The 25,356-nt window shown below is 42.5% G+C and overlaps 1 protein-coding gene across 1 annotated transcript; it reads right to left on the bottom strand.

Moving 5' to 3' along the window:
- Positions 1-23,267, bottom strand: pipox (pipecolic acid oxidase). The gene is made up of 8 exons (XM_056374861.1): positions 22,752-23,267; positions 20,559-20,707; positions 15,803-16,016; positions 13,320-13,502; positions 10,866-11,018; positions 8,440-8,589; positions 5,951-6,026; positions 1-1,407 (listed from the first exon to the last, which is right to left on the bottom strand). Exons 1-8 carry the CDS (start codon positions 22,860-22,862, stop codon positions 1,277-1,279), a joined length of 1,167 nt encoding a protein of 388 aa, XP_056230836.1. The 5' UTR covers positions 22,863-23,267; the 3' UTR covers positions 1-1,276.
- Positions 23,268-25,356: the final 2,089 nt, after the last annotated feature.

Below are 25,356 nucleotides of genomic sequence, written 5' to 3'. Positions count from 1 at the left end.
TAAGACAATAAGCGTTTTTTTTTATTACCATTTGTCACAGATGGGTGATTTTACAATTGCACAACATTGTCAGAATCTTGTTGTCATTGATGGTTCTCAGCTCAAAATTAAGTTTATTGCTGGTGAAAAACATAAAGCTCTTGTTGCTTTGAAAAACACAAGACTTGTTTTCTTCTTTCATTCATATAAATCCGTACAATTCGAGTGAAATGCGCAGTATTAAAGCAATATTGAGGAATAGTGATCACTTGAAATGCGGCTTTTAAGAATATGTGTCCACTTGAGTATTTCTGCACGTGTACATGAACACAGGAAAGGTCGCTCTGAGGTATTTTCACGCACTCAGAGGGAAGGCACTATAGAGAAGGCATGGATGTTTTATTAAGCTGATGTGCAATAGTTTGTAAGACTGTGTGAAATATACCCACTCATTTACATTTCCAGAAGCTCCTCTGTTTTGGTTTTATTCAGACGAGTTTCTGCTGCTGCATGAAATGACCTCTCCTTTCACCCTGCTGATAAATGATAAATGTTCTGTGGCGAAAACGAAGAAAACTTCTGTCACTTCTGTTTTCCCATTAATTATTGAATTATACATACAAGATGTGTTAAAAAATTGTAAAAGTGCTGGCGGACACACAGACAAGCTAGCTGTTTCCCTGTGCTTCTAGTCTTTATGCTAAGCTAAGCTAATCGTCCCCTGGCTGTAGCTTCACATTTAGTGTACGGAAATTAGAGAGGTTCACTCTTGGCTTTCCCAAAATGTCAAACTATTCCCTTGAGAAATCAGATGACTGCAGAAAGCTGCAGACTGTAACCTGGTTACATAAGTGCATATAAACATACTGACAAGTTTCATAATGCTTAAAGCTCCATATTTTACACATTTCCTGTGTTTTATTTGAAGTTGATCCATAAGAAGATATATTTCGTTGTGACATCACAAAGTTCCAGAAGTCCTGACGGCTGGTTTTAAGGCTCAGTTTCTGAATACAGGCTGTGTGCATTTCTCTGTGGACTGAGGCTTTGATACTTTCACAGTATTAATATAGAAGCTAGACCTGATCTATAATCACACTACACATGGACAGAGAGCTTTAGCTTATATGGGACCTTTAAGTGCTGCACAGCTGATCACGCCATGTGGAATTGGCAACATCAAATAAAACAGGAGACAAAACATATTGTGTGATTGTTCTAAATCACCACAACAATGTCAAATCATATGTTCGTTACAATTACATAAAACTTCTTGATGCTCCAGTTCTATAAAGCTCTATAGAGCTGATTTGGTCTTCGCCTGGAAGCGTGTGATTCGGAAAGGTGAAAGGTCGTAGGAAGGCACTTCTCCCAGGCTGAGTTCACACAGAAGCTTCCCAATGATTGGTCCAAACTTGAAGCCGTGACCTGGAGAAGAGAAGTCATATCAGTAAATAAAATACGTACACAGGTCAACAAACGGTGTCAGGTGAATCAGTGTCCTAATGTGAGCGAGTCCCTGCACCTTGTAGTTTGCCTATAAATATCTCTGCGTCTCTGGGCCTTTGTCTGAGTCAGGCGATGGGTTCAAGCCCCACACGAATGAATACATAAAAGAGGAGCAAAGCTGTTGCGATGCCTGTCACTGAGCATCTCTTCACTTTAGTGAACTGGGACCAAAAGCTAAATAAGGGAGATTTGTCCTTTCTTTGCATAATGGTTTCATGTGCTCGGGCCCAGGAGTGAGACCAGAGAGCGTCTATTGCCAAAATGCGGCAGCCCGAGTTTTCTTGTTGCTAAGGTCTGAGAGGCAAATTGTGAATGTCAACAGGGCTTGAGGAATGCAGCTCACTGCCATCTGACAAAGGTCTCGCAGCTCCCCTGGATTCCGCTCGGCTTTGAAGTCATAAAAGCTCGGCTCTGACAGTTTGGCCACGTGAATTTTCATCTTGCCAGAGAAAAAGAATGGAAAACCTCAATAGATGGCCAGGCCCACAGGGTGACTTTGTAGCCATGGCAACCCCCCAGCACTTGCTTTAAAGCACTTGTGTTGGGCTTTGATGACGAATGCACGTAGTGAAGGAGGAGGAGGAAGGCAACACACTTTTTATTTTTTGCTGTATTATGGATAGGCCCTGTGAACGTCTCCAATATGTCTCTGAGCTTCTTCACTGCTGCTGCAGAGTGAGAACATACAGCACGCATATTAATTAGCACTAGGAACACGGCTAACTAACCCACTAATTAAACAGATGCAGTGTTGGGGGAGGATTTTAATTAATTGACTTGAAATATTTCAGCTAGGATGGATATCCCTGAGGTTTGGTAAAGACGTTCATGGTCCCCAGAGGATGAATCCCACCATCTCTGCTGGTCTGTTGAGTTTTCATTAAGTTGTTTCAAATCAACATCTCAAAACGTCTTATACTTTGTTTGTGCCTTACAAAATTCTTGCCATGCTAAACTACGGAAGCCGAGAAAGGCCGTACTTGCAAATATTAAAAAAATAAAAATAAAAGATGGTTATCCAGAGATAAGGAGATATTATCAGGAGAAACGCGCAGTCAGATAATCTGCACCTTCATACAGCACTAGATGTTGTTCATACTGGCTTCTGATCGCTGATTAACAGTGTAATTATAATGAGAAAACAAGCTTTGTTATGTCCAGATAACGAGGTAAATTGTCTCGTTATCTCGGGATGACAAAAATAGTTTTCTCCTGATTATGGCTTTGTTGTTTTGACAAAACGGGATAAAAGATATTTTTTAATACGAGTTTGGCCTCTCTCAGCTTCTGTACTAAACCAATATAGTAAACATGGTAAACAGCTGTGTGTTAGCTTTCTCATTGGGCTCTTGTTAGCATGCTCCTGTTAGCATTTAGCACTGCTTTGAGCTAGATAGCACAGTTTTGTTTGTCTCTTGCACACGCACGTGTGTGCACGTTCTGCCTCACATCCAGCATCAACACAGGGCAGAGGAGGAAGCAGACTGCACATTCGTTAAAACCCCTTTTCATTCATTCTTCATTTCAGTCATTGTCTTTGACACCAGATGCAAACGCAAGGAAGAGCAGAACCCAGCAGAGTCTCCTGGCGGGAAATCGGGCCAGCGCGAGGGTTTCATGGCTAAGCAGCATCCTCCATTCACCAAAATGGCCTCACTTAGCAAAATGTTGCACTTGTGCATTTGGAGAGAAAGTCATTCACTACCCACAAGGCTCTCAAGATCATTAGTATGTAATTCATTTGTTCAACATTTCGTATTGCGGGTCTTTTAGACTTTTAGTCTCGTTATCCTGCTGCTCTGCAAGTAGAGGATTGTGAGCAGGATATTAATTTCAGATGTAATTAGGTAAAGGACATGACTGCATGAAGAGAGGAGAGGTGCTCTCCCACCTCTCTCACAATGGACAAGAACTTATTAAAAGTTAAGGATCTATGTCCCTGTTACATGTGGAGTTTAACGTGTCCAACTGTGAGCACATTAGTCATGGCCGATCGCACCTCAACACCTGCTTTACATGCAATTATGTAATCGGCCAATCATGGCGAAGCAGAAAATCCTGCACAGATGAAGGTGAGGAGCTTCGCTCTGGTTTGATCTCCTGATATTTTCACACACAACAAGTCTCCGGAGCAGAGGTGTGAGGTCAGGACCGGGGACATCAGGTAGAACGATGCAGAAGTGGAAGCGATATCTCTCTCCTGACCCATGAAGCGGCTGATCTCGTCTGTTTGTATCCATCTCGTAGTTCACTGCCCTCTTGTGGCGGCAGCAGGCTGTTATCTCTGGAAGCTAACTTGACTTCCGGCTGTTTGTATCTTTGTGTGGACGTGACCGCGTCAAGCGAAGGGGGGAGGGGGGGGGCATAATCCTGGGATCTTTTGACGGGGTGACTAGCTATAGCCAAAGTGCGCTGGTGGTGATGGTGCACACGATATTAACAAACAGTCTTTTCTCCTTCAGTGTTAAGAGGCAGCAGTAGCAAATAAGCTAACAAGCTAATTACACTGATTTATCAGCTCGAATCGATATAAATTGTCTCACTAAGCACCTTAGATAAAGTGTGACAATGAGGAGTTAGGATGTATTGTGGAGCTGTTTAATTCTGTTCTACTTACTGCTTATGTTATTATCTTTTCCTTTCTGTTAATCAAGCTGAAGCGTTCTCTGTTTAATACCTGCAGGGAGTTTGAGGGAGCAGATTGTCTCTGGGTATAGTTGGTAATGTTTGTGTTCACTTTCTGATTAACTGGTTTGTATTTGAAGGTCATGTGATGGCTTCACTATACACTCCTTCTGATTGGTCAGGACTGGTATGAAGTCATGCTTTAGTCATGGTTGAAAAGTGAAATCTGACCTTATTTTCCAGGCAGGAGCTGAAAGAACACAAAGACGGCTGAGCAGAAACAAGTGGAACTGGTTTATGAGTGAGAACAGTGTTTGATTAAAAACTGGTCCTGACTTTATCAAGTCAACAGGTGAAGCCAGCTCCACATAAGGTTCTGATTCTGTCTGCACCTGATGTTGACAGCTGCTGGACTCCATTTTGTTTTTCCTGTTCAATAAATCCTCCTCAGACTCTGTGATCTCCTTCCTCTGACCCACACGGTCACAAACATGTGCTGCACCTCTGGAGCTTTTTATGTACAAGCTACTCTCACTCACACACACACACACACACACACACACACACACACACACACACACACACACACACACACACACACAGCTCTTCAGACACTCCTCTGTGCTGCACACTGAGCACTGGGCCACTTGGCTCCGTGCTCCTCCTGGATGAGGGGGAACAAGTGATGCTGATTCATTTGGCTGCTGCAGCTGTTTTTGTGCTGGCACTCGTCGGCTCACATCTGCTGCACGAGGAGCTTCCTGCTCTTTTGTCTTATCGAGATTTTGACATTTTCATTTTGACACCGACATTTTCTACTTGACTCCACCGGCCTCAGAGCGCAGACACCGTTTTTGTGGTGCTGTTTTTTCCGGCGACTCTCTTGATGGCATTTTGAATAAATGATTGTAAAGACGAGACAGACGTTCAGTGCAGGTGTTAAAAGTCGACGCTGAAATATCTCAACGACTATTGGGACAAATTAAAATGGGCCTGTCTATGTCAGATATCGTTAATTGTGCTGCAGCCACTGTATTTTTTCAGCCCCCTCCTTTCAGTGACTGAATTGCTGTTGCAGCTTCTTCTTCATTCTTCTTTCTAAATGTATTGTCGTTTACTTTTTTTTAAATTTATTTTTTTAACCTTGTTGGCGGTGGAGAAGCCAACGCCGGTCATCTGTTTGGCTTGTCTACCACTTTGGCTCAGACTGAAATATTGGTTTTATGTTTGCCGACGCTCCTCACGGGTCGACTCTGACACCGTGAGTAATGTTCTTCTTCCTTCCTTCCAAAGCGGGAGGATGAGATGTTGCCCTCTTTTGGATTATGAAATAAACTGGAGGCAGATTCCTCCTGTTTGAATGCCAAAGGTTCTTCAAGAGATTTTATTACATTTACTCATTCCTACACTTTCAGTCTGCCAGGATCAGCTGCTACTAACCGTCTAGTTACTTGGCTGCTTCCATTATTGTAAATGCTCTCTGTAAAACCTGATCATTATCAGTAGTGCCCTTCACATGTCTGTACAAATCAGAGAAACAAATAAACTCTACTGTTGGCAGCAGCTTCGTAACAAGAAGTACTGCACTGACTTAAATGATCCTCTGACTTTTCAACCGACACCATCATGTAGTCAAACTTTAATTTGTCCAATACTTTGCATGTTTGCATGTTGACTTTGCCATTGTAAACATATTAGCATTTAGCACAAAGCACCACTAGACCTAAGCACAGCTTCACAGAGGAGCTAACACTGTTGTAGGGTCTTAGTCTGGTTTCCATGTCTGTGCAGCGTCTCCATTATCACATTAACACACATCATTTGGTTTGTGTTGTACCTGAGAATCCTGCTCCGATCACTATGTTACTGTGGTTGGGGTGACGGTCCAGCACGAAATGACGGTCAGGTGTTAGCTGCGAAAACAACAACAAAACACGAACATGAGCAAAGTCCAAAATTTAAAACACATCACTTTTGCTACGTTTATTCCTGGTGTCCACGCTACTCCGGAGTTTCCTTTCTTAAAGTGAGACTTTTGCAAACGCTTTCCCCGTTGTAGTTTGAAAACTCTGCTGTGGCGTTTTACTCTGGACGAGCAAAAAACGATGCAAAGACACCCACGTTCGCCTCCTGAGTGGATCTGACCTTGTTGTCTCTGCTAGCAGCTGTTGCTCAGTTCAGTTCTGCATCTTAACGCTACAACTGTCTCTGTTGTTCCTCGTTCGTAGTGTTTTCTGAAACTAACCAACTGCAGAGTCGACAATCCACTTCCTGTTTACACCCATACCCTGTATGCCTGAATGGTCATGTGATATGCATTTTCAGGTGTGTTAGTCTGGACGGAGATTATTTCTGATATGCAACTAAAACGCTTGTTTTCAGTTTGAAAATGCCGCTTTAAAACTAAAATGTATTGGTGTGGACGCAGCCTCAGTCCAGAGTGTCCTTCTCTCTCTCGCCTCCTCATTCCACTATATGGAGACACGAATAGTGAACTGAGCAGCTGCTGTCTGTCCTTGGAAGCACTTGACAAGGATACGTACTCCCTCCATGCGGCCGTGTGGCCTCTGGAGCTGCGCCTGTCATTGTGTCTTTGAGGAAAATGTGTTTTAAAATGTGTTTAACTGCATGAAAAGAGTCCGTCGTAGAAAACATAACGACCTCTGACAGAACGCGAAATTTAACAAGAAGAAGTGTAGAGACACGTGTAATCGAGCACTCTGCCCTCTTTTGAGAATCAGTGGTGATGGTGCACCACGCTTCCTGTTAAGTGAGAAAAGAGCATGACTGTCAGGATTTTCAGTGGCATTGGACAAGGTCACAGATATTATGTTTTCCTACAGCTTCAGTATGTGATCGTGGTAAAAGCAGCTAGTGTTGCTGGAGGGCAGAGCAGCTGCACAATCCCCCATCCCTGCAACACACACACACACACACACACACACACACACACACACACACACACACACACACACACACACACAGTTCTGCATGCTTTAAACAAAATCTAACACCTGTGGCTCAGAGAAGCTTCAATGTTTATTGCAATATGAGCAAACACACTGAAAATGTAGCTATTGTGAGTCTTGGCAGAGGTGGGGTTAAACTGGGGTCCGTCCTCTGGGGAGCACGAATGTTATTTTAGTATTTTTTGAGTACATACGGAAACTTTGCATGACAAATGTCGTTAGTTCGTGGTAACTTTGATATCTGTCAGAGAGGGGCTGGGGAAAAATGTGACATGTAAACTATTCAGCATATACAGGTATTAAAGAGCCAAACGTATTCATTATTTGTGTATATTTAACACAACTATCGAATGATTTTTACGCATCAATATATATTTGTAGATGTGATATGGTGATGTTTAGGATTGAGTGCAACCACCGTCTCCTAGAAATTATGTTTCCATACAATTAAACTGCAACAGTAAATATGTTTTGTAGGAAACGCTATATATATTAAAAATATCTGATCCTGCTCTTGTAGTGACTCCAGCTTTATTAAACTGTTTTATGGTTCTGTTCAGACTCTCACGGCTCTTTGGTTCAGGTTAGAGAAACATCCTGGTCTGATTGAATAAAGAAAAAGTTCACAATGACACAATATGTTTATTTACATTTAACAAAAAACATCTTTTCTTTACCTCAACCAAAGTGTTTTGTTGGCTGAATGTAACAGCAGATGGGACTGACTCTGGTATCGTGTGTCCTGTGTTTTGTATTCCTGTCATCCATCTCCCTTTTGAAATCTGTTGCCTTTTTAATAAATGTGCAGCTTCAATCATTAAAATCCAACAAAACGTATTTGCTGTTGCAGTTAAATTGTAATGTAATCTTCAGGGAGGCAGGGTTGTCATTTTGAATCAAAGTGAGATTTGTTAAGTCTATGGGAAACTCCTGCTGTTTCTGATCAAAGAAATAAAGTTGTAATTATTAATCAATCTTAAAAAGGAGGAATAAATCCTGTGTTACCTCTGGAGTGATAAGGGAGCAAATGCACGTGTGTTCTTTCTGCACAAAACACTTGGAGGGATAATTGCTTAAGCCTACAACATATTTTCAGTTTTAATATAATTCCTGTAATCCTATCCTTCATAAACAAGATGAGAGTTTAGTCTCCTGCAAAATGAGTAAAATGCTGTTTAGATCCCTTCGAATCCCCTTTAAATAAATGTACGTGAGTGTTGCCAGTGACAGATGTGTTGACTTTCCTGATATTTCTCGATGACCGGTGGATAACATCGGATTCCTTTACGTTCTGAAGCTTAAATCTCAGCACTTTGATGGATTAAGAACAGCGTGATGTTCAGTGTCGATACTTAACCGTATACATGCAGCTCTCCACCACGGCAGGTTCAGGGATCAGGCCCGGTAAACAGCGGGCGACGTAGCGCTGGAGGATGTCGATGTCAGACCTGTCTGTCTGCTTGTCTCTCTGGTCCGGGTCTGTCTCGCTGCCCATGTGGTAGCATATCTATGGACAGTATGACATCATCAATATTATTTCAATATGAAGCACTAAAGCTCGGCAACCCTGCGTTAGGTTTGGGTGACATCCAAAATTTAAAGGGGCTGGTCGTAAGTTTTCTCTGCAGCTGAAGGCGGTCTCTTGCTGGGGGCAGGTGGTGGTGGTTGTCTCTATCGGAAAGTCGGACAAGACGGGCTGTGGCTAGCTTGTTAGCGTGCTAACTTCAGTAGAAGAAAAGATAGAGACAGGAGTTAACGTTGTCGTTGCTTGCCATCTCTGCAGACGGCAGTTGGTGAGTAAAGGAAGGAAGTTTGATGCTGAACATGTAACCTCCACAGTAGTAAGTGCACAGCAGTTAATGCTAACGCTAGCTATGTAGCAATAGCAAAACTTAGAAATAGCTCCTTGTAGTATCTTGATGCAGCGTTGCAGTAAGCAATGAGGTGAAATGAGGATCTGATTCGGCAGCAGGAAGACTGTGCAAAACTACCAAAAAAATAAATAAAATAAATAAATAAAAAAATTATGAAAAATATTGCATATGGTAGAAAATATAGTGATAGTCGATATTGGTGCGATATTTGATACTATTGAATATCAGCCCAAGCCTACCATGCATAAATGAATAGGAGCACTCACTGTATTTTTCATGGTGTATATGTTGGTATTTGGTGATTTTCAATAGTTTTATTTTCACAGACTTATAGCGTACAGCAAATTCTGCCTCTATTAATGTTGTATTCACTAATCTCAGGTCTTTGTGTAATTCCTGTCTTGTTTACTTACATCACCATCATCTGAATGACAACAAGTCAAAACAGGGAAAGCGTGGACGTCCTCAGGTCCAATGCAAACCCATTTCTATTCAAAGAAGCAGGTGCCAGTGCGCTCTTTACTTTAGCATTCAGCAGTCCCAAATCCATAATCCGTCTTGTGTTGACAGTTTTACAGCTGATGTGCAATGAGGAGCATTGAAATAAAAACATCAGTACCTACCTCAACATCTGTGCAATGACAGAAAACAAAGAAGTTACTCGCTGTATCTGTATAATTATTCAAACAGGAAGTAGTTGGAAATATTCGTAATAATCAATGTTTTTATGTATAAAAATTTGTTTTGCTTGCATGTAATCAAGTTATTAATACAACAGTAATAATCTGGGTTCACACGAATATACAGCTGAGTGTCGTCTGCATAGCCACGACGATAGACGTTGTGTTGTCTAACAACACAGTTGAGTAAGAAGATAAAGACTAAAGAGTCGACTGTTTCCTGTGCGTTTCTGCAGAACTCACTGGGTTTACTTTTAGAATATATCGGGTGAAGTTTAACGTAGAGATATGTACACACAGCAAACTCTGAAAGCTGCTTTAATACAGTCTAACTCAGAGAGGCACAGCGAGGGAGCTGAGGGATTAAGGGAACACACACAGACACACAATATAAGTAATTACAATATCCTTCTCTGCTTCATTTTCTTTCAAATTATGTTTAATGGTCCAAATATTGGACATACAGTAGCTCTGGTGACTGTGTCTCAGAGTGAATAATACGACGTGGCACCACCATCTGTCCCCCCCTCTCTTCTATGCATGTGGTCTGCCATTAGGCAGCGAGCTCCCGCTGGTCTGCCATAATGCCCCGAAATAAAGATGTGCCATCAAACCCAGCACAACTCCCACAACTAATCTGATGTTGAGGTAGGACACATCACATTTTACAGTTGACTTTGCAGCAGTGTTTTTCGTTTCAGAGAAGTAGCAATCAGCCCCCTTTTTCTGTCTCTCCTATAGGTGTGAGAAATTAATGATTATCTATTTCAAAATCTGTGTTAATTAGTTTTATTATTCACTGCAAATATAAATAAACAAATCACTGCAAACTGGTACTTGAGAGAATTTGTTTTCCAAGAAGGCGACACAAGAATGGCTTTGAAACAACAATGTTTATGTCCAATATAATGTTCATAAATATATATTTCTGCATATATCGAAATTATTGTATAATAAACCACATCATGTGATGAGCAGTGCTCCAGTGAGTGCATGTGCCTTTGTATAATGAAAAGCTGTATTTGCATCTGTGCACAGGCAGCACTAGTTTAAATACTAATGCTGAAAAATGAAGCCAATTGATAGATAAATGAGAGCATCTTAAAAAAATTAATGATCATATATCCTCCTTTTTTAAATAATTACCATGAATGTTGGAGGAGTATGTGCAGAATCTAGAGTTTCTGTGATGTGTAGTCGGACTGAACGATCCAGTTCCTGTGACGTACCTTCACCAGACCCGGGTACTCGTTGGACGGGAGGCCGTAGATGTGTTCGTCGGCCTCCTCGCCCTCGGTGAGCAGGAAACAGGGAAAGCGCCGCTTCACGTCGTATGATCCGGGAACCTTCTCCTTCCAGTAGCACACGTTGATCTTCACCACCTACAGTGGAGAAAAAACAATGACGCCCCCAGAGACCTGGATCTTACTTAAGACCTAATGACCGACCACACTTCAGTTTTGATGCAACTTGAGGCAAGTTGTTATGACCCATAGTTACGTTTTGTTGCTAAGCGACTCCTAGTGGCCGTAGTAATTACGACAGGAGCAAAGGGGAAAGTGTCGGTGACGTAGTATATAGAGTTAAAGTCCACGTCAGCAGGAGGTGGTGGTGGATGAATGTGACACAGGAGAGCGGTGTTCGATTCCCGTGTGGAAGTAGCCTTCTTCATGTCCTTCCAATGCAAGTGGATGGGGGATGAAATCTATAATCCTCATTCTGTGCAACAGCACGTTTCAAACTTGTTCTGCAATTAAATGAGGTTTTAACAGCCTGAGTTGGAAAAATCAAGTAGTTTAACTTCAAAAGTTTAATACATAAATCTCTAAGACTAAAACTCCAGGAGACATCCTCTGGATTTGATTAGCTGGATTAACTGGATTTGTCAGGCAAAAGTAAATTTCCCTTTTAGGTATTTAAACAAATGACAAGAGAGAATGGTTTGTATTCACCCCTGTCCAAAAATACAAAGACTTCATCCTTTGAACGGCATTAATTTGCCGCCCTCCGTAAATTTTGATGCCAATCTGCTTTTTCCTTTTCCGTGTGTTCAAGTGGATGGTGCGAGAGGAAAGGTCACGAGGACACAGAAACCATCGGGGACACGAAATATCGGATTCAACTGAAATGTGATCAGAGGTTTTTCAGATGCCTTGAGTGAACTGTTGTCCTGGTGATCTTGGTAGAAGTTGTTGAGCGTGGGCAGCCTCAGATATGATGATGCAGTTTCATTAATCAATACAGTGAATAGATCAGTACGAGACTCCTGAATGAATACACACTGAAACAGAAATGGCAGCTTTCACTAAACCCCTATTCTTAAAATACAAACAAAATGCATAACTCTACCTTCTCTGTTTTTTTTTCTGCTCATAAAGTGCAATTACAAAGCAGCTCTGCAGCAGCGAGGTGGGAATTAGGATTTAACGAAACGTACACATGACCGTGCAGACGACGTCTGTCTGACGGTGGGCCATAATAAGGACACATTGTTCAGGAGCTTTCAGTGTAATGAACTAACCGGCCGTGCACTCGTTCCCAGTCACCATAAAAATTCAGACTGAAGTACTCCGACGAGCCAATGAACTCGGAGTCTGTGCTTTTCTATCCGTTCACACAGGCATGGCATTCCCCAGGCCCCCCCACAGCTCGCTGCAAGCCTGAATAATGCAACTCCAATATCAGCTCCAGCTCTCCACTCTAACAGCTGTCTGCTTGTTTCTCCATCACCTTCTCTTTTCAGAATGTATGGCATATTGTAAGATGGAAAAGACTTGCCTTGCCTGACTATAGCCGAATCCAAATGTTCAGGCTCTACCACGCTCGCAGACTTTAAACAGGCTCAATCCCGGGCGGTCAGCGAGTGCTGAGGGCTGTACAAATCCACAGTTCATTAAAATCCACAAGGGGCCTGAAGCAGACTTTCTGCCGACTTTAAGAGAGTCCACATGGGGTGAAGACTTCACTTCAGTTTGCTCGGGAAATTACTCGTAATCCAAAGCAATATGAATATGACGATGTAAGACACTAAATAAACAACCAGAGCGGCAGAGAGTGCATAACTCTGCCAAGGCCAAACAGTCCCATCAAACTGTACAAACTCATAGATCTCAAGACTATAAACGTGATCTTTTTACATCAAGATCCAAACTTTACTCCCTGACAAATTGATGAAAATGTCCAAAACTGCCCTCAAATCTGTCAATGTACAGGAAAGTGATTAAAAAAAATTCCTGGAATCTGCACCAAAAAAACAGACCCAGGTGTTATCATGACCCCCTTGGTGGAGGTAATAATAAGAATAAGAATGATGTCTACCATATTTATCTAAGTTTATTATCTCCTCCAAACTTGGAGGAGGGATGAGTCATGGATCAGAGGAGAACAAATTAAATTTTGGTGTGGATTCAAGAAATGATTATGACTTTCCATAACGTGGCGAGTTAGGGTGTGTTTCTGCGTTTTCATCAACTTCATCAAAGATCTCTCCATATGTTTGAATATGTTTGGATATTCAAACATATCCAAAATCGACCAAGCTTAATGCTTGATAATCCCTCTCCTTTGCCGTTCTTTTCATTGACTGGTCTAAATATTGGTGGAGGGGACGGTGTCTCTGCAGATTCACAATGGATGACTTTTATAAAACAGAACGGTGCATATGATGAGAACGTTTGAGGTACCTCCAGTGGCAGCTGTAAGCCAGTGTGGCTCAGCAGTCTATTAGCCCAGGGTCCGGCCGTGATCACCAGTCTCTTGGTTCGATAAACACCGGCAGAGGTTGACACTGTCACAACCGGGCCGGGCTTGATGTCCATTACCTTCTCTTTGTCTTTTATGATCCCACCCAACTTCTGAAACTGCCCCTGGGAGAAGAGACCGACAGAACATGCGTTAATGAAAATGAACACATTTTAAATGGCATGAACGTAAATGTTAGTAAGTGCTTCAAATATAACCGTTGATCAGCAGTCACTCCTAAAGAAGTATTAATTGACATATTTTGTTTTTAAGAATTTAGTCACAACATATCTGTATCTATTCGTGGTGTAAAGTTGGGCACTTTAACGTTAACACTTTTGGACTCAGCCTCAAGTGGCCATTAGAGGAACTGCAGTTTTTGGCACTTCCATGTGGGCTTCATTTTTCAGCCGCTTCGTCTCGGTGGTATTCTGTTGCGGTGCTTGTAAGATCAGCGCTGTTCTGAAGCCGCTGATGTTCCGTCAGTAGCTCAAAGTGAAATCAGTGACTGTGCTGATTTACAGTTCCCTCTTTACCCTCGGGTGAATTATGCTTTTGTGTCACAATGTAATCAGTTTAGCTAGCCTACATCACCGCAACGACCGGATCAACAGCGTTGGCGTCTGGTCATCAAACAGTTTAGGGCCCCAGACACACCTGAGTTGGCCCTGTGTGCAACCGTGAAAGAAAATCAGCAGAGTTTTCACGGATTTCAAAGAGAGCGAGAGAACAGAGAGTAGAAAAAGACATTAAGAAACCTGCCACTCTGAGATAATGTAACAAGACAGATCAATTGCGACGTTTATTATGACATAATATTAAAGGCAAGAGGCTTTTAAAGAGCCGTTGCGTGACAATGCACAAAGCAATAATCTACTGATCTATTACACATCTATCACCACAAGCTTTAATTTCTAATTGACTGCTGCTTCACAAAAAAAAAAGAAAAAAGAAAAGCGGCTGAACATCTGTCCAGTCAATTGAAAGTGGCACCTCATTGAAACAACAAAGCAGTGTTTTGTGCTTGACCTGGCAGCCACGGATGAGTCTGTTCTCCTCCAGTGCTTTTTGTCAGTGCTGACAGAGTCCAGTAATGTGAATTTATTGCTGAAGATATCCCTGCTGTGAGCTATTATTAGATTAAAACAAAGGCCATGAAATATGTTCAATTATCCACATCTGGGTATTTTTCAGCCCGGTTTTCTATCTGCTTCTCACATATGAAATCAGAAAGTGTTTTGCTCCTTTTATCTCTCGTTACTTCCACATGCTCTCAAAGGTTTTTGCTACAGGAGAATTGTCTCCAGCTTTACACAGATTTCCATCAACACACAGACTCTCCGTCATGAACCCTGGAGCAGACATCAATTTATGTTTTATTGAAATTTTCTTTTCAGTGACATACTGGGTAATTTTCTATTAATGCTTTGAAATGCACCTTTTAAAGGACCACACATTTTAGCATGTGAGAGATGACAGATATTGAGCATTTCATACTAACCAAGACAAGAGAGACCTTGAAAAATCCTTGAAAACTTTAAGACACAGATTGTTTGAGGTGAATGAACTTTATAGACCTCCATGTAAGGCAATCGACAAAAACGGTATCAAAACTGACATTAAGAGCCGCTAACGTGATTAATCTTGCTCATGTCGGTTAATTCAGTTAATACTTTCCCCAATGCGTTCATTTGTGAAATGTCCCCGTTTAAAAAATTACTACCTCGTGTTCCACATCGTCAGACTAACGTTAGTCCGTGGTCACTCAAAGCAAAGCTGGCGAAATGGAAGACTCGAGCTAAAACTCTGAGCCTCTAGGCTACAGTCACACTTTTAGTTTTAGTTTAAGTCTAAGCTTAAGGGGCCTGAGAAAGTCGGTTAATCTAGTGATAAAGGAGCTGAGGTGGCAACACTGCTGGTTTGCGCCGAATTGTTTTGAAAGAGCATCAACCATTGGGGAAACTCGTTTTAGCTTTATGGGCGGCCACACTTCTCCAGTAGCTTTCAATTTCTGGAACCGGAGACTTTTGGAAACCCTGCTGGTGTGACCCGTTTTTAAGTTTGAAAAGTGTTTAGTGTTGCAGTCTGGACCTGTAGTCTGGAAACGATGGCGCAGACACTCGCCTCGCCTTGTGAATGGGTCTTCAACAGTCACGACTACCAGATAGTGGTGAGCGCAACATCGATGGCGACCAAAGGTAATGCCACGAATTGGTTTAATCGCTTGGAACACAATCACATTGCCGAATATAAAATCAGAAAAGCGACAAAGTAAAAAGTTTGACATAATCATCATATGGCCCAGCCCTACCTCCATGATTAGTCTCGATTAGACTTCACTCACAACTTGGATTTGGGGATTTCTAACACATCATATCCTATGTGGACCACATCGTTCAATCTACCAATGATATCTATGCAGTACCTGTACGGTCTTGAGTGCGCGGTCAGCATACAGAACGCCAGCAGTTATGTCCACCACCGCTCCATCTCCCTCGGCCAGGTTGAAGTTGGGGATGTGCTGGCTGAAGTTGTCACGGGTCAGGACCACCGTGGGAACCTTGTTCCTCTCCAGGGTGGTTTTAAACAGCTGGTAATTCTGGCTGTTCTCCGGTCCCATCACCAGGAGTCCTGTTTGTCTGAGGGGGGAAATCAGTGGAGGTGAAGACCAGAAATGACCTATTCAGCCCCCCCACAAAATAGTTTGGTAATCATTTGACTTCTGGTTCTTTCAGGCCTTGTGGAACAAAAGCATTTCAACACAAATGTCACTTACTAGCTTTTACGCAGCTTTCAACCACAATTCAAAGTTGTCATCAGTGATTGCACATTAAAAATGTTGTGTCATCATGTCAGTGTTGAAATGTTATCTTTTTAAAAAGGTTATGTAATCACACTTGAAAAATCATGACGAAGGCCATGTCATCAGATAATCATCAGGTTGAAAGCTCCAATAAAAGCTAATAAGGAACCTTGAGTTCAGAATCAGTAGTAGTTTCCTGTTCACCTTGTTGTTTCCCTTCCTGACCTTGAAACAACATGTTTCTGAAGCTTCAGTTTGTACCTGAAGAGCAGCAGCATGGCGCCACTGTGCCAGAATGCCCCGGGAGATTTTCCAAAAAAATATGACATCATGGATTTGGCGGTTTGTTAACGCTCCAGTATAGTAATCTCTGTCTTGACTTCTCTGCGGTGAAATTACATGTATTGTACTCTTGTGAACAACCTGAACGCAGCTGTTGATAGTGGAGTGAAAATGCAGCACTGTGTTGAATAGAGCTGTTGTTCAGTATTGTCTTCATGCAGCTGGGTGGATCGACTCAGGGTCATCAACACAACAGGTTTCTCCTCACAAACCCCCCGCTGCCTTCCTATGCACCCTTGAAAAAAACTATTAAACTTGACACAGGACAGCGAGGTGCTGGCGGAATGAAGAAAAAAATCAAATCTGCCTTCACAGAGACACATCAGCTCATACGTCCAGAGAGTTATTCATGTTGAGGATTCAGAGTACGAATAACATACTGCATAAGTTATATCTTTTTTAATCCTTGCTTGTTTCCCATATGTTTTCCCTCCAAAGATAGAGCCTGGCAAACATTCAAACAAGGTAAAACTTTCCTCACCTGGTCAAGTGGGTGGAAAACACAATATTAATGCATTAACGTATACGCATCTTTAGAAAAGTTTAGATAAGGATGAATGCAACAGTAGCAGTTGTGAGATCTCGTCCTCTTGACGTGAGGGTAGCTGGTTGAGTTTACGACGCATTTGACTCCATCCTGGATAATGTCTCTCACTTGTCTTGTCTTGCATCTCGTCTTCTACCTGGTCTCTTTTAACAAGATCATCTTTCCCTAACCTTTATCTGCTTTTGTTGCGCTCTGAAATCTCAGCAACTACTTTGGTGAGCTATAAAAATGTGACCCAAGTTGTAAGAAACTGTAGTTTCCCCTTAACCAAACTTCTTAACCACTGAAGTGAGGTCAGTCTGCCACTTTTATCCGACTGAAATATCTCAAAAACTGTTGGGATTGATTGCCGTGCAGTTTTGTACCAGCGTTCATTGTCACCAGACGATGAATCCTGCAGGCTTTGACTGGTGCGTGAAATATTGTAACATCTACAAGATCTACATTCATTGTGCCCAGATGATGAGTCCTGATGACTTTGGAGATCTGCTGACTTTTTCCTCTGGTTCAGAGCGAAATATCTTGACACCTGTTACATGGACTGCCATGCAGTTTGGTTCAGTCGTTCGTGGTCTTTGAAATTTCCATCGCCTGTCACCACGAGCATGGCTGTACACTCTCAGGGCTCGATTTTTGTGGCAGAACAACGACTCTTGCAAGCAGCACTTTGACTGTTTGGTCTTTTCCTGACCTTGAGTTTCCCTTTGCTCCTCTGACTTTTATTTCAGCCAGTGCACGGGTGCACAAGTGGGAGGAGAGGAGCAAACAAGTGGGAGGTTTATTCAAATCAGGTATTTTAGATTAACAGAGCTCATTAATCCTGTGCATCACAGCCTCCTCTGCAGTTTGAAGAAATAAAAAAACAGCAGTTCATGTTTTATTCTTTTTATTACAAAGCAATGTGACCCCCAGATATAATAAGAGACAGCGAATGGTTGGAAGGATTACAAAGCAAATGCTGCTGTAGATGCAGTAGAATTATGACTGAAGTGGCTTTGGATTGATGCAGTCATGTAAACTGCTTCACCGAGCTATATTTTTATTATTCATTTGTACCACCATTGCACTAATTAACTGTTAAAAAGCCGCGCCATCTGCCTCTGGCTGCAGATTTGTGTCGCCGTGTGTTCACAGGATGTGCTGCTCTGCACCAGCCATTTCCTGCATTTGTCACTGTGACTGATGCAGCTGTGTCAGAGCGAGGATACCAGTCATGCTACTGGATCTATCCTATGCACTTCCCACTGCTGCAACTTAAGAAACCAGAATAGCAGGTGCGCTCGGAGACTGGAATGTTGAGGGTTGACAAATCAGAAAACACTCCAGCTTGTTTTGGGAGGGAATAACAACCTGTTTATGATGCAAAAAAATTCCTTACTAAGCTTATTAACTGTAGAATCCAAACTTGTGTTTCTCATGCTGATTTTAGATCAAGCCTCTCCTGACACATTCGTTCATGCACGTTTCCATCGTGGCATTTCCAAATAACTGCGAAGCTATTCTGACAAATTAGGACTTCTCAACCCGGAAGCACCAGCAGCATCACTCACGTATTCATGTGCACCAGCCCAGCTGGTCTGCGATGCCTTACTTGTGTATGAGAGGACACTCAAAGAGATGAAAGAGGAAAAACAATCTTAGGGCAGAGCACCCACTCACTGCTGCTGAAGTGGCACTTGGATTTCACTCTGTAGTTCTGCTTCTTCACCAGTTCTGCTGAAAAAACTGACCAAAAATTTTGGTTTCACGCATAAATCCTTATCCAACCTGTGGGTGCTGACCAGAAGCGACGCGTGTTACAGAAGCATCCATCTGTCTCATACACACCAACTGCAACAACCTCCTGAAGTGCCGAGAACACAGCGGCCAACCAGACTGTCCTCACCCGGCTGACTCAGCTCGGTGAGACCAACTGTCCTGTTCTAACAGAAATCGTTTCAGTGTGCTCCGTCAGGAAAACCGTGGATTTATTTTACTTTACTTCCACCAGAGCAGCGCCTCATTGTCAAACTGCCATCTATTTTTGTGACTTTATAAGGAACAAAGAGTGTGTAAAGGGGTTGAATACTGACCTGCAATGGCATACAGGATGTTGTTCTGAAAGATGGAGGACGGACATGATTTAAAGCTCCATATTTTCTTCTTCTTCTGTGTTTTATTTGAAGTGTTGATCCATAAGAAGATATACTTGTGCTTTTAAGAATCAAAAACTGTCTCAGTGTAGTTTCACATCTCCTCTCTCAGGCTTCTCTCTGGAGCTCTATTAACAACAGGTCAGTGAGCCAATCAGAAGAGAGGAGGCTCTGAGCCTCTCTTCTGATTGGCCTCAGATAAGCCTGCGAGAGGAGATGTGAAACTACACTGAGATGGTTTTTGGTTCTTTAAACCAGATATATATCTTCTTATGGATCAACACTTGACAGCGTGCAGGATGGGACCTTCAACATGATCTTAACTGTGACATCTGACTGGAAGCCAAACGTCCAGTGGACAGTAAAGCCGTCGTGAGCGGTTGTGAAACTCGGGGTGTAATTCAGTAACCTGTTTGATCGATGGCTGACTCTTTGCCAGCAGTGTTTCCTAAAGGCTGCTCCAACATCTGTCAGTCGCCATGAGGCGCAGACGCCATGAGCTGAAGGCTTCAGCCGTCCATTAGAAGATTTAATGACTATGTCGCCCGGCGTGCCGGTGTGTGTTTACGACTGGAGGAAGGAAAAGCAGTGCAGGTGTGTGTGTAAGGTTGTAAATATGACACCTATCGGAGTGGGTGATTGGTGGCACTGGGTCAGCTGGTGGATGTGCTCATGTTGTCATGTATGGTGTTGGTGGTTACGTTTTAGCTCCAGGCCTTTTACGATGGTTTCATCTGCTCTCACCAGCCTGGCTCCGGACATTTCTCATTGTGATGCAGACTTTTAGTTTTTATTTTTGCCAGCTCAAGGGCACAGGTGGCTTCCAGACGTGGACCCATCAGTCATGAGTTATGGATGGGCGCACTGGGACGGGGAGGCGCACTGTGTTTCTACGGAACACAGATGTGGGCGCGGCTCGGTATCATGATCTGTTGCCCCCGAGACGTGAATAATGAATCGGTGTTATTCCTCTGGCTGGTGCTGAGAAACAAACAGGGGCGGCTCGGAGGTAATACGACCAGGAAACTCGCTGTGCTGCTGGAAGCGTGCGCGCAGTTTGATGCCGCTGTCATATTTGTAAACACAGATTCCTCCGCGCATGAATATCAGAGGTTTAACAGTTTTTTTTGTGGGGGGAGGGTGGGGACACATGGGAGCTGTCAAGTGGTGATTCAGTGATGCTGGAGGTGATGAGAAAATCATGCATTTATGGCTCCCGTGGATTGAGTTGCTGCTCTTGTGCCGCACGCACAACACCTCGAATGTGACAAATCTCCGTGTTCTGGTGAAGCTCTCCTTACAGTGTGTTCTATTTAATGTCCCCCCCCCCCCCCGTGTGCTTCTGCCGACTGCTCACCTGTACAGTCGCACACCTGCCTCCCTCTCCAGCTGAGCCCACAGCTCGTAGCACTCCTCCATCATGTGGGTGTAGAAGTCCTGCTCGTAGGCCTTGCGGATGATGCGGGTCTGGCCGTGGGAGCTCCCTCGGGTGTGGGGCAGGACGAACTGGAAAACAGGAACATGATGTCACCTGGTTAAAATTAAATACCTTTTTTTTTTTTGATTTGGCCAAAAGTATGTAGACATGTAACTGATAATTACAACCAGCTCGAAAGTGTGACTAGTGCACCATTTATATTCAAACCCTGTACGTGTTGAGCCCAGGTGTAGCTTTTACGTCTAGCTGGGAAGTCAGACTGGTCTCCGTGGTAATAACAGGAAAAAAAATATTGATTACACAGCCGGGAGGAAACAGAGCGATGGCAGCGTCCCATTTCGAAAGGCTCCTTCAAATACAGCCCAGAGACGCAGCCCAACTCATCCCAACAGTCGCCGCTCTTCTCAGACGGCTTCTCACCAGATGTCCAGTGGATGTAACTTGCATTGCATCATGGTCGGGCCACAGCTTCGCCACGTCTTCACAGTGTTACAGAAGTAAAGCATCTTCAAACAGTCTATTTCTTCTTCTACTTTTCCAATAGTGGTTAGAGCCGTTTTGCAGATAATATATTTTTTCATTTTCAAGCCACTGAAAACACAGTTGCAGTTTTATTGGTGATCCATTTGCTAACAGTCATTATTCATTTTAATGACTGGACTTCAGCATCAGCAGCCATCTGATCTTTATGGTGTATCTGTATTTCTGGAACAGGGAGTATTAGCAGAAGGAAGACTGAAGCAGGAAGAAGTGATAGAAACTTAACAAGAGAAACGAGTGTTGTTGTAAAGACAAAGACGATTTTCATTAAAGAAAAAGACCTGATGTGTGAAGCTGTGAGGGAGATTCCCGCTCAGGAGTTCTGTTGACATCTTCACGCCAGCTGGAGCGGCAGCAGAGCGTCTCCAGCTGCCAGAGAGCGATGTGACCAGGTCAAAACATGGTCTTACTGCTGGACCCTGTAGTGTTTGTATTCAGTCTGGTCTCTTTATCTGTTGTCAGGAAACATGAGGACGGGCGCCGCTGATTGGTTCTTGCTGCCACGGTTGCGTCCCACCAATTTAAGTGTCCCCCGGTTCCACACGTCATAAAGTTCACATCAACAACAATAACAAAAAAAAAGCCAGGAAAATGTTTTGTATGTATCTCATAATGAACACACTCCAGTAATGCCGCACACACACAAGTTCAAGTTGTCTGTTAATGATGAGTTGTTACAGCAGTTAACTGCATCAGTGAGGGCAGGTGGTTTCATTAACCACAAATTAGTTGATTATTAGATGCACTAAAGCAAACTGTAATGAGGAGGCTTTAAACAGCACCTGCAGAATTACATAATCCTGAGGAAAACGCTTGTGGTTCGTACTGTGTCTGCATGGTTACTGTTACTAACCAAAGTCACCTCCAGCTAACGACCGGTTAATAACGAGTAGATACACAACACAGAGAGCGGGAGAGTCGGTGCTCCTGCAGGAAGTGGTCACACTGTGTTAGAAACCCCTTTTCTGCCCCCAGTCAGGGGCCCACGCAGGGTTACTTGGGGTCGGGCTGGGGGCCCCTCTGCGTGCCCCTTACTATGAGTATAAGTGGTTATTAATATAAAATGTTTATTTTTCTGCTGTATGTACATACATACACTTTACTATGTCAATATGTTCACAAAATCCTTATTATACTATAATTATTAATGTTATTATTATTATTATTATTATTTTATACCACAGACTATTATTAAAACATGTCACCATGTAAACACACAACCCAAAAACACACCCAAATCCAATCATGTCAACTGTCAAAAACACACACACACACACACACACACACACACACACAAATAAATAAAAGTTAATGAAAAAAATCCACAACAGTTTTTAAAAGTGATGTTTTACATCTAAGCAGTTACACACAAATTAAATAAAAAATAACAAATGTAGGTTCATGTAATAAATATGTATTATAATGAATCAGAGCCCCCCCCCCCCGGACTCTGGTCAGTTAAATTCATGCTTGCACAGTTGGATCATGTGAAGTGAACCTGGCTCTGCAGTCTGCTGACGGTGCTTGTAAACAGCTGATCTCCCAGCACTGAGTTGAGTGTGTGACACACACCTGCTCCAGCAGAAGAGTCCTCTGGTTGTTCTCCGCCAGCCGGTAGGCCGTGAAGGAGCCCTGCACCCCGGCCCCGATCACCACGCAGTCATACTCGACCGTGCTCGACATGTCGCCTTTACTTACCGGTGACGGACAACAAGCACAGTCACGTCACTGCTGCTCTACAGGCTCCAACAGCCACGCCCATTGAAGGTGGAGGAGGAACCGGAGGAGTGGAGAACTTTCTGTACCTTACGCCCTGAGTGTTGTCTGCCAGGGACGCAGCGTTTCCGTCACACGCAGAGGCTCCTGCAGGTCTGAGGTCGGACTGAACCTGGTTATGGTCTGGACTGGGGGCTTTGCTGTGGTGTGCACCTGCTCCAGTGTTAGAGGAGGATTTATGAGAGTTAACAGGACGTGAGTGCCTGGCAGTCTTAGTGTAGGGCAAAGAACACAAAAAGTTTAATATTTATCTGTCAGATTTGATCTGTGTTGTCTTTTGCACCTGCTGCTGTCTTTTTTACTGGAGTTCACATTCGTCAATTATTACAATTATTACAATTAATCTAGCAGTGGAATGAACTTTATATTATTTTATTTTATTTTGGCATAAACTATATAAATAGCAAATGTGTCCATGAACATTATAAAAAACTATTATTATAAATATTATAGACAATAATAATACGTTGTTATAAGTATATAATTAGTTAATTGTAAATTGAAAAAATTTGAAGTTTAAAAAATTAAAGTGATATAAAGTAAAACTAACTTTAAAACTAATCTTTCCAAATAAAGGAATGCATTCATTAAATAATAATGAATTAAACTTTGGTGCCGTTAATTCAGCATTAGAAAGCAATGAGCAGTTAATTGCTTCTCTGCATTTTCAAAGTGGCTCAAATGTAGAAGAGACTAAAGAAGCTGAGTTAGTGTGTGAGCTGGAGACGAGAGTCAGGAGTGAGAGTTGGAAAGGTTTCCGCTGTGACAGCTCGGTTATATTTAACTGTTCAAACCTGGAAGGTTAAAGCAAACAAACACGTCGTGTGTGTGTGTGTGTGTGTGTGTGTGTGTGTGTGTGTGACAACTAATAAACAAAACGAGTGTGTGATGTTACAACAGTAGATTTAATGAGCAGTTATTAGTTGCAATTAAACTTTTTCCCACGAGCTCGGTTAATACGTGATGTATTGTACACAAGCCACTCGCAGCAGCGCTGTTGTCCCTCCTCAGCAGATAACCTGTTACACTTATATAATGATGAACAGCCTCCAGAGTCCAGAGGTCAGTCATCTGCAGCGGGGGGGGGGGGGGGGGGTACACACGGCTGCTGGGAGGGCAGCTGATAACAAACTGAAGATATAAAGTGATTTATACATGTGATATACATCTTATTAATATTCATTTTCATATACTGTAGCCTACATGATGAAGTGGAACAGATTCACTGAATCCTCTTTTTCATTCCAGTTTACATCTGCACTGTTTGTGAAAATGTTTGTGCAGCTTTGTGCTTTCAAAAAAAAAAAATCCATTTAATAGTTGCTGAGATATTTCAGTTTCCACCAAGCTCGTGGACGGTATGAAAAAAAAAAATCCAGTTTGGAGATAAGTAACCTCTGTGCTTTTCTTACAATGACAATGAATGAAAAATGCCTTTCTGCAGAAATTGCCAGATATCTGCCATATCCAGACACACACAGCGTCTCCATACAAACCGCCTTCATTTACATACGGACATATTCTGGTGGACTCGCAGGTTTTGTGGTGATGTTATTAGCAACAGATTCTTCTGAGGCACAGCAGTTTATTTTCTGATGGCTGTTGACAAATTCAAGCTTCACGCATTGATTTTTTTGGTTGAGTTTTTTCTCTAATTTTACCTTAACCCACTGTATGTTCTTCTGTTCCGCCATTTTGCTTATTGTTATTTGATGTTGCAAAATTCAACGTCTCAGTGTTTCTGAAGTTGAAGCGTAGAAAAAGTAAACAGTTGGACTTTAATTTTTACGCCCATTACTGCAAGAAAACAGGAAGTTAATCAGTTTTTGTGACCTAAACATTCTTGTTTGTTTGTTTTACTTTGGGCAGTTCACCTCTGACCTTTGTAGCAGGTCACTTCATTCATTGGACTTGAGCTGCTGAAATCTCAATATAAAGTGGAAAAACAGGGGTGTGTGATAAAACTTTGGACCAGTAGTGAAGGCCTGTGCTTTCCACACACTCTGCACTTTGTACTTGAGATAAAACAACTTTTCTTCTTGATGTAATGTTGTTCATTTACATTAGTTACACGCTACTCATTGGGTTATCTCGGTGTGAAAGTACGAAAGAACAGGAACAGAAGCGCCGGCTCAGTGAACATGAACCAGTGCTGATCTGATGAGAGCGTATTCACAGTGGGAATAGAAGACGCTTGGACGACCCTTGACCTGAAATCATGCAAACAAAGCTGTAACCGACTCTTTGCAAAGAGCTGCAAGCATATGCTGTAGACCTACATGCTTTATGCCAGCGCATCTGACATTTATGATATATGATATACTGCAGAGGGATGTGCTACATTCTAGGTTTCACTGGCACGAATTACACACAGATCGGTCAAATAGCAAAACAGCCTTCG

This window comes from Seriola aureovittata, chromosome 4, assembly GCF_021018895.1.
Source record: "Seriola aureovittata isolate HTS-2021-v1 ecotype China chromosome 4, ASM2101889v1, whole genome shotgun sequence".
Lineage (NCBI taxonomy): Eukaryota > Metazoa > Chordata > Actinopteri > Carangiformes > Carangidae > Seriola > Seriola aureovittata.
This window is presented reverse-complemented; position numbering and strand designations above follow the sequence as displayed.

Coding starts and splice junctions, on each gene's coding strand:
- pipox (XM_056374861.1), bottom strand. CDS start 22,862: ATGTCGAGCACGGTCGAGTATGACTGCGTGGTGATCGGGGCCGGGGTG. Junction 16,017..20,558: donor GCAGGTGTGCGACTGTACAG/GTGAGCAGTCGG, acceptor TTCCCCCCTCAG/ACAAACAGGACTCCTGGTGA. Junction 13,503..15,802: donor GCGCACTCAAGACCGTACAG/GTACTGCATAGA, acceptor CTCTTCTCCCAG/GGGCAGTTTCAGAAGTTGGG.